Source organism: Morone saxatilis, unplaced genomic scaffold, assembly GCF_004916995.1.
Source record: "Morone saxatilis isolate NCDOM2014 unplaced genomic scaffold, NCSU_SB_2.0 Contig24, whole genome shotgun sequence".
Lineage (NCBI taxonomy): Eukaryota > Metazoa > Chordata > Actinopteri > Moronidae > Morone > Morone saxatilis.
Window position 1 is genome coordinate 16,201,379 of NW_023339807.1, and position 9,085 is coordinate 16,210,463.

The 9,085-nt window shown below is 39.4% G+C and overlaps 1 protein-coding gene across 1 annotated transcript; it reads right to left on the minus strand.

Moving 5' to 3' along the window:
* Positions 1–381: 381 nt before the first annotated feature.
* tmc4 (transmembrane channel-like 4) lies at positions 382–8,985 on the minus strand. The gene is made up of 16 exons (XM_035671592.1): positions 8,803–8,985; positions 8,358–8,544; positions 6,698–6,846; positions 6,465–6,614; positions 5,636–5,721; positions 4,653–4,798; positions 4,319–4,466; positions 4,031–4,189; positions 3,786–3,943; positions 2,785–2,911; positions 2,017–2,114; positions 1,737–1,920; positions 1,499–1,629; positions 1,216–1,371; positions 1,006–1,084; positions 382–863 (listed from the first exon to the last, which is right to left on the minus strand). Exons 1-16 carry the CDS (start codon positions 8,831–8,833, stop codon positions 774–776), a joined length of 2,079 nt encoding a protein of 692 aa, XP_035527485.1. The 5' UTR covers positions 8,834–8,985; the 3' UTR covers positions 382–773.
* Positions 8,986–9,085: the final 100 nt, after the last annotated feature.

Consider the following 9,085-nt stretch of genomic DNA (forward strand, 5'->3'; position numbering starts at 1 on the left):
GTGGCGAGAGGACGTGGGAGGGAAGGACTACGGGTAAAACGTGGCCAAATGACGACATAAAAAAAGAGAAATGCCGTTAATGTTAGTTGTTTTTCCGTCTGCAGTTAAGCTAACGTTAGCCAACCGTTGCTACTTTCAAACTTCAACGCTGCAGTGTGACGTCAACGACACTGCCGCGCGCTCCCTCACAACAAACTCATCCTTTGATCAGTTATAAAAACATTAACACACAGTACAGAAGTTAAAACACAACTTGTTGGAGAGGTGTTTCTCCTGCTGCACGAGCCCACAGGAACAAGTAGTCTCAGACCGGAAGTAAACAATACACATTGTTTTGTTACATTATAGTTTTGACACTAGATGGAGCTATAACCATAGACATATAAAGTTATATCTATCTATGGTTATAACTCCTTTAATTTTATTATGTAAAAGGAAAAACAAGACATACAACTCTATTTTCACGATACAGACAAAAGTGGTGAATCTCATCTTATTATTTATAACAAAGGCACTCTTTGCATTGGCATTTATGTAATATAACCATAAACCTAAGCAGATTAATAATGAACAGGTTTTAATTTCTCTTTTTTAAATTTTCCTAGAAAAAATATCTCTTTGTCTAATCTGACAAACACCTCGACATCTTTAATTAAATAATCTTGTAGCAGGATTGTCTGTGAAACCCCAGACAGCATTATACAACACTGAAGATGCTTCATCCTGTTGTTTCGTGTTTCGTGTTTCGTAAGAACTAAACATGGTCCATATGTTCACTCGCCTACTCCTGCAGTGTGTTTTGGTATTTGAAGTCGACTCAGCTTCTCAATCTGCTTGACCAAGAACTGCTTATCACGGCCTTCCTGTAAACCAAAGATTAAATGATTGAAACTGAATGCCTGTGACTATTAGGAAATCAGATAGGCCAACATGAATATTGTCACAATAATACATTAAAAGTGTTTAATTTACAATACACTATACAGGAAAATGCCAACAACTTACCAGCTTAAGCTGAGCTCTTAGCAGGGCAACACTTTTCCCATAGACAGAGGCTAAAGCTATGAAATAACACATCACCACACTGCCAGGGAGAGAAAGGTTATGATTATACACCATAAAACTCGACAGTGAAGGACCATATAATATGCAGGTAAAATGTTTAAGTACGGTACTGTATATATACCAGAATAATAAAAGCACAAATTCACTCACCAAAATAGCACAAACAGAGGGATGGAAAATGCCTGGGAACCAATGAAGAAGAGAAACTCCTCTGTAGTTCCAGAAAGGCTGGAGAAAGATCTTGGAACAATTGACCACATGTTGGGGAAGAAACGGAAAGGACCGCAACCCATGGATGGATGGATCCTGAGTGGAAAGAGGGAAACATCCAATATTTCTAGCACGTTGATTTTTTTTTTATTCGTCACTACCAGTGCTAAACTGAAAAACACTTCTTATTGTTAGAGGGGAGAAGGCAGCAATCAGCACTCACTCAGCAATACTGTAAACCATGACAATTGTGGCCAGGCTCCAGCCAAACAGGAGCACCACCAGGAAAAAGAAGGTGGAGGTGGTGGAGCGAAACGTCTTTAGTGCGGGCCGACAATTATTGAAGAGTGTGATCTGAGGAGGCAATGGAGACAAAATGAGTGACAGAACCACAGCAGAGAGTTGGTGAATAACTGTCTCCATTGTGTGAAATGTTGGCTGTGTTAAAGTGATGTCTTCACCCTCTTGCAGTAGAAGAGGATGAAAAACTTGACGGTGTTGATGAGCGGCAGCAGAGGGCAAAAAAGAGCTCCTGTCCAAACCACAGTCTGACCATAAACCAGCCCAAGCACGTTGGAGGAAACTACGAACTCCTGCCGACCAACCCACTGAGCCAGCTTATTGGACCAGTTGTCCACCACCATCCTGACACACACATAAAAACACAGTGGAAACACATGGCTGAATGTCTCACTCTCAACAAGATCTGACAGACAAACTGTTCACAATGGTGATTTGTACCTGCGTGGAAACTCCACCAGAACGAGTACGGCGATGTTGATGAGGAGGTCAAACAGCGTCAGCTTGTACATCTCCTGTCCTACACGTGTTTCCCAGCACTGCAGGATGAGACAAATGTGACATAATGAACCTTTCTTACAATAGTTCAATTCTGTAAATATTCTTAATGATTCTGTTTCCCCCAAAATCCTTAAAATATGTCTCAATGTAGGCACTGTACACACAAGCTGTGATTATATTCCATGTTATAAATGACTAAGTACACATTTGGAAATTCACTAATGAGACAATCAACTTCTTCCATCAATAACATCATGTTTTAATATAAAAAAAACTGTCAAACTGAAGCTTTATCTTTGTTAATTATGACTTTGTTAGATCAAAATGTAGAATCTTTAATCAAAAGCAGAATCATTTAATCTTCTCTCTTTATTCTGGCAAACCCAAACTACTGTCAATCTGTTTCTCATTCTTGCATTTGTGTACTGTAGTTCTCAGTTGATCCAGCTAACTTAGAGCTTACTCTGTCTCTGCAATGTGTCGATGCAAAAACAGAATTCTTTGCTCATGCAAACACATCCATAACACGGATGTTAGATTAGAAAAACAAATATTTTGTCATGTCCTCAACTGTCTGTTGTTTTTGTTATCTCAAACCCTCTCCCTTTTTTCAAGCTGTTGGTGCTTGTCTAACAGCTTGGAGACTCCTGTTTGTGTGTGAGAAACATCTTTAAAAATAATTCACACACACTCAAGATTTATAATTACCGGATAGAAGTTATAGTTGTATTCGCACAGTTTACACTCTGCACTTTTTGTGTTGCCATCACAGGTGATCTGACGCCACAAGGTGAAGAGGAGAACACTCAGACTCACCAGACGAAGGAACACTGCCCTATACATAAAGGAGAAATCATTATCAATTACTGACACTAAGTTGTTCTTTAAAGACAAATTTGTCTTATTGAAACATACTTACATACAACATTTACCTGACTGCTATTAAGATCTTACATTAAAGAACATATGATAAGCTTGTAAAATATAATACAAAACTACCCTTTGTCACAGGTTTCAGATGTCTATGAGTGGTTAACAGTTCCACCAAAGGGTGATTACCCTCTAAATCTCTCAGATGGTTTCATTTAAATAACTGTCCGAGGCCCAAAGAGGTAAAATCCAATATTTGACAAAAGGCAAAGATTAGAGTGAAATTAAAAAATAATTGGATTAATCTTGTGAGCTTTTGGAGGGGACCAGACTCCTAGGGGCCAAATACTTTTACTTAGAGTTGTTGTTGTTGATACTGTACTTTTAATTAAGTACAATGCCAGACTATTACATAAAGTGAAGCATTTTTATATTGTTGTATTTGTACTTTAATTTAAAGGACCAGTGTGTTGTATGTACTGGCATCTAGTGTTGTAGATGCAGATTGCGACTCCCTTGCTTCAACCTCCCCTTCTAAATGCAAAGTAGAAACTACAGTGGCAGACAAATCCACAACAAATGCAAAAAGCCCGATCTACAGCCAGGTTTTGGTTTGTCTGCTCTGGGCTGTTCAACATGGCGGCCTACACTGAAGGCGACCGGCGGTGTCTAGAGATAAAGACAGCTCATTTTTTGTTGAAGTGTTTCCATTTGCAGCAGGTTTTGTAAAATCTCTAAGTTGTTCTTCAATTGTTTGCAATTTATCCTTCACAAACAACAATGAACTACAAACAAATGCTCTGACATAATCAATCATTCACAGCAACACCAGTGCAAACCTTAATAGTGCCACTATGACAGTCGTGCTGGGGGCATAACGCTCAATCAGGGCGATCTGGTCACACATCAGCGGTACCAAGAAGTTTCCAGCGGTGATGACAATGGAAGGTAGATACTCGAAAATCAAACCCAGGATTCCTACCTCCCCACTTTTTCCCTGTTTATAAAAGATATAAGCCAAAAGGTCACCCAGACTTTTAAGAGCCGAGATCTGCGTCATCAACTCGCCTTTCACATCATTTACCTGGCTGAACTCCGTGGCCAGGAAGATGCCGTAGAAGGCCCCTATAATCAGCCCAAATGCAACCAAACACATAAGAACGCGTAGAGAGTATAAAACAACTTTTTGTTTTAAAGTCAGAGAGGCTGCCCTTTTCTTTATCCTCTCCTCCTCCAGATCCACCTGACAGAGAAACAGAAACAGAAAAGAGGTGAGACGAGGGGTTCATCTGAAAGCATGTCACTCTGATTAAAAAACGCCACCACGTTTGTCTGTCCTCAGTCCTGCTAAGTAGGACAGATCCCCTCTGACCTGTAGCTGGTAGTGGATGTTTTTCTGCTTCAGTTTGGTAGCTCGGTCTCCCAGGCAACCGTAGTCCCAGCTGGTGAACACTATCATGCTGTAGTTGCCCACAGCACTGCCTCCCGTTGCCACAGCAACTCGAGCTGCAGTCCCCATGCTGTGTGTGAGCAGCCCGTCAGGGAAGAGGATACAGATGCAGATCAAGGTGACTGAACTCTCAGCTCAAGTCTTTAAATGTCATTCTGTTTATTATTTCACTTATTGGCCTGAACCCTCACACACACACACACACAGGCTAGATCTTGATTTTTAGTATTAAAGATGAAAGTGTTTGAGGACTGACCGTGCTATGATACAAATGAGACAAAAAGCGAAGTAGAAGACAGCGGTGAAGAGGTACGCCAAGGGGATGTTGTAGGAGAAGTTGTTGTCGTCCACCATTGTGTTGTTGTAGTAGCCATAAAACATGTATGAATACTCCATAAAACCCTGTACAAAGAGCAGAGGATAGTCACTAAACATGTCTAATGTATTAAATGTTCCTTGAATGTGGTTTAAATGTACTTTCATAAGCAGAAAATATAATAGATGCAGAGCTGTAGCTACTATTGTAGACACTGAGGTCATGTCCACTGTATTTTGGGGTATGTGGAGGATTTTGGGCATATTGATCATCAGCTTTTATTTTGAAATATAAGCCTCAGCTTCAGTATATCCCATTTTGTAGTGTATGTGGCCTTTTTAACTTTATAACCAGGTTTGCTTTTTTGGTGTGGTCATAAAATAGTGGTCACAGACGCCATATTGGATTATTAGAATAAACATTTCACATCAACTTTGTTTTTAAGCAGTAGTTGGACATTTTGGATGACAGACTTAATTGCTTTTTGCCAAGATTTAGATAAGAACTTTGATACCACTCTCATGTCTGTCTGTTAAATATGGAGCTGGAGACCGGAGGCGTGAGCTTAGTACAGCATAAAGACAGGAAACAGCTAACCTGTCTCTGTCTGAAGGTGACAAAATACACGTACCAGCACCTCTTTACTCACTAATTCACATTATATCTTGTTTGCTCTTGGCAGGAAATTACATCTTACATATGTCACTGTGTTAGTATTTTGTCTAGAATCCATTAAATAGTATTAGGATAATTATTATTAAAAAAATAATAATGTGTGGACTCTTGACCTCAGTATTTATACAGTCTTATATAAACATAAACATATACAAAAAGCCAAAGGTGTAAAGAATCTTAATGTCTAATAATAATAATGTTTCGCTATATGTTCTGATAGTCCCACATCTGATGCTGCAGTTTCTCACCGTTCCCGAAAGTAAGTCAAGGATGTAATTATAGAACACCACCAAGCCTTGAGGATTAGGGTCATATTCCATGCATTCCTCTCGACCTAGAAAACACCACAGCGAGAAAGCGTTATGATCTCTGCATGCCTTCATGAGATTACAGTATTTCTATAGGTTTCCCTGCACCTCTCTGAACATATGGGCCATGTAGTCTAATGTTTTAAGACTGGAAGAGGAGAGTAAAAGCTGCAGTGGTGATTAAATGCAGGCCTGTGGCTCACTTGATAGCAGAGGCAGAGGGTCTTAATCCCTGCACTATCATCCAGATAAATCACACAGCTTTAAAAAAAAAACAAAGGGTTTTGTTTGATAAAATGAGTAATCCCCCATTTGACGCATTCTCTTGTTAAAATGACCGAGGCCAAAAATTTTAATACTGCTGGGAGAGTAGGTAGGAAAGTAGCTTAAGGTCCTGGTCCATGTTAAAATGTTTCAACATTATATCTTCTATATTTCACACATACTTACAGATGAATCTCAGATAATTACATCATTATTTGGATGTCATTTTGGGAATAAATCTTCTGCTCATGCACCAGTGATCATATCTTCATTTGATTTCTGAGGGGAATACTACGACTGCTACTCTCCACATTTACTCCAGCCTCTGAGGCCGGGCTGTTGCCTGGAAACTGTTGCAGCAAACTGAGGGAGAAGTCTTCCTGTTTTTATGAGAGAGAATTGTGCTAAAACGCCACGTACAACATGATGTACCACTGTCATGTGTTACCCTCAAGTTAAAACAAAATGCAATGTGTTGAGCTAACAAACTGTAGTAAGTCATTACCGGTGCTGTTAACAAGGCCGGTGCCAACAGATCTGAAGACAATGCTGGGGATGAGGACAAATCCAGCAATCAGTAGAAAGGAAACAAAATTGAGGACCACCAAGAATCGCAGCAACAGGAAAAAGGACTGGACGCCACCTCCAAAGTTCCCTGTTGGGGCAAAAAAGTCATGATCTTTGACCATATTATGGGTGGAGTAACTATCAAATATTCAGCGGAAATTAACAGTTTACCTCCAATCTTTTGCAAGGATTTGCTCCACAGTGCGAAAAAGTAGAGAAATTCTCTGGTGTTGTCTTTGAGTTTACGCAGAGATTTGGCCTTGTTCCGTTTCCATGACTCCCTGCTGGAAACCACAGGAACCTGCATTTGCTGCACCTGCCTGTAATGAAGTTACACTTTAATGATTGTGTCACACATTATGGTTTTTCCCCCATGATACCTTCTAGGCTGTGTAAGTTTGCTATATTTGACAACAATTTAAATAAACATAAATACAATACTTTTATATACAATTATTGTATAATGCTTAAAAAAACAATGTTAAAATAACACTTTGATGCACCTGACCTTTATACTTTTATTAACTAACTGCAAGACATGAAGTATGTTTTCATCCCCAACCATTTATATAACACATTTCCCAACAGCAAATCAGGAGTCTACTTTATTTTCTCAGTTATTATTTTCCTAGTAATGGATTAAGTCTTTCTAAAACATTATTGCTTGTATTATTGCTAGTGTGTGTTAATGTGAGCCTGTTGATACAGTGCAAATTAAATGGGATATGTCTGTGTGCAGAGAGAATATTGAGCTGTTACAGAAATGCCACGACCGTGTGACATTTCTGTCGTATTGACATTCTCTGTCCCCCTCCACTCTTGTAGGTATGGGCAGGATTTTATCACAACTAGTTTTGGCAGCCAATTGTGGTCCAACCACAGAGCATGTAATTAAAAATGGACGTAGTCTCCGTAACGTCGCCCATAAGTGGAGCGTGGGTGGAGCTGAGGCCAGTTGAGCCTGTTACTGAAAATAGCTGCCTGTCTGTAAACATGTTTATTTCTGCTGTAAAGTTGGACATTTTAATATAGGGCCTCGAGGCAGCCTTTTGTTACTTCCATGTTGGCTTTGTTTGCTGCATGGATCCAATATGAAACTCACATAAGGAGAAACTTAAAGTGTCTAGCACACACACACTGATAAACAAGTAGAATGAGAATTAACCAGGCTTTGACTTCAACCTATAATAACTGTTTTTTTGGCCACTTGGGGGCAACGAAAAAAGTTGTACCAAAACAATGACATATTATCACCTTTTAAGTTAATACGGGGAACTTGCTAGCAGTTGCTTACCCAGCACTTACAGAGCAACATTATTATCCCTTTAGAGTTGTGTTTCTGACCAATATTCACTCTCTTTTATCTTAGTTTTGGTCTTCACCAACTTCTGAGTGAACTTATTTTAGCTGCTCAATGCTCTAATATGTTCACTAACTGTGTCTGTCTGCAGTTTGCTGCTGAGCACGTAGTGTAACGTGAATGTTTAGAGTTTATTTTTTGCATAAAACAGGGTCTGTTGTGAGTGAAAACGAGGTTAAGAGCACTGAGAGTGAAACAAAACAGTAAAGTTACCATAAAAGCAAAACAATGTGCTAAAACTCGCTATTAAGAGGAGAGAAGCTCCAGATTTGGATGATCTTTCTCTGTAGGTTCATCACTCTGAGCAACTCCTTTAACAGTGTTACATTGTTTTCATTTGATATATTGATATTATAAAGAAACTTATAACTGATTATAGTTGCTTTACATTATATTTCAAAGCAGATTTATATATGTCGGGAAACATTCTTTAAAAATACACCACCAAACTTTCAGAAGCTGCTTTCATACCGCACAGCTCTTTTCAGCGCCATGTGCAGAGGACTGCTCCTGAGGTCCCGGGGCATCTTACTGTTACCCTCTTCATCCTCCTCTGCGGGAGTCGAGCTCCAGTTGAACTGTGGGTAATTCTGATTGGACACTCGAGATGAAACCTGTCGTGACCTCAGTGACTGCTGGTCACCATGGTAACTATTCCCTGTGAGTAAGTGAGTGAGTGAGTGAGTGAGTGAAAGACAGAAAAACAGCAAAGAAAATTATTAATAATTAATTATTATGCAGTCAGATTAAAAGATGAGTCCATATGTGTTAACAGTAATTATGTAGCTATTCAGTGGATTCAGATATGGTCAAAGTGTTTAAAATAAACAAATATGTACAAGTAAATGTGATCAGAGGTAAAAAAAACAAAAACAACGAAAGACAGACACACCTTCAGTACAGTCATACAACTTACTTGAGCCTTGTCTCTGTGGTTCACTGTCCATTTCTCTGATGCAGGTTAACACGACCAGCTTTAATGCAATCCAATAGTTTAAGTTCAGAATTAAAACTAAACGTGAACCAGCTCGTCACAAGGAAGTGCTACCTAACCAGGAATCCCTTCCCAGTTGTCTTCTCTCACGGACTTTACTCCCTTTGACAATGACCACACAGGTACTTCCTTGTATGATTTAACCCCTTATTTCCAAGGGGATTGTTACCAGTCATTTAACAATTTGCACGGTCTAATAACCAGC

What these genes read in the sequence shown, in the direction of transcription:
- tmc4 (XM_035671592.1), bottom strand. Translation starts at nt 8,833, where the DNA reads ATGGACAGTGAACCACAGAGACAAGGCTCAA. An exon ending in GTCATAGTGGCACTATTAAG is followed by an intron (nt 2,912 to 3,785) that starts GTTTGCACTGGT and finishes CTTTATGTATAG; the next exon opens with GGCAGTGTTCCTTCGTCTGG. An exon ending in ACAACTATAACTTCTATCCG is followed by an intron (nt 2,115 to 2,784) that starts GTAATTATAAAT and finishes CTCATCCTGCAG; the next exon opens with TGCTGGGAAACACGTGTAGG.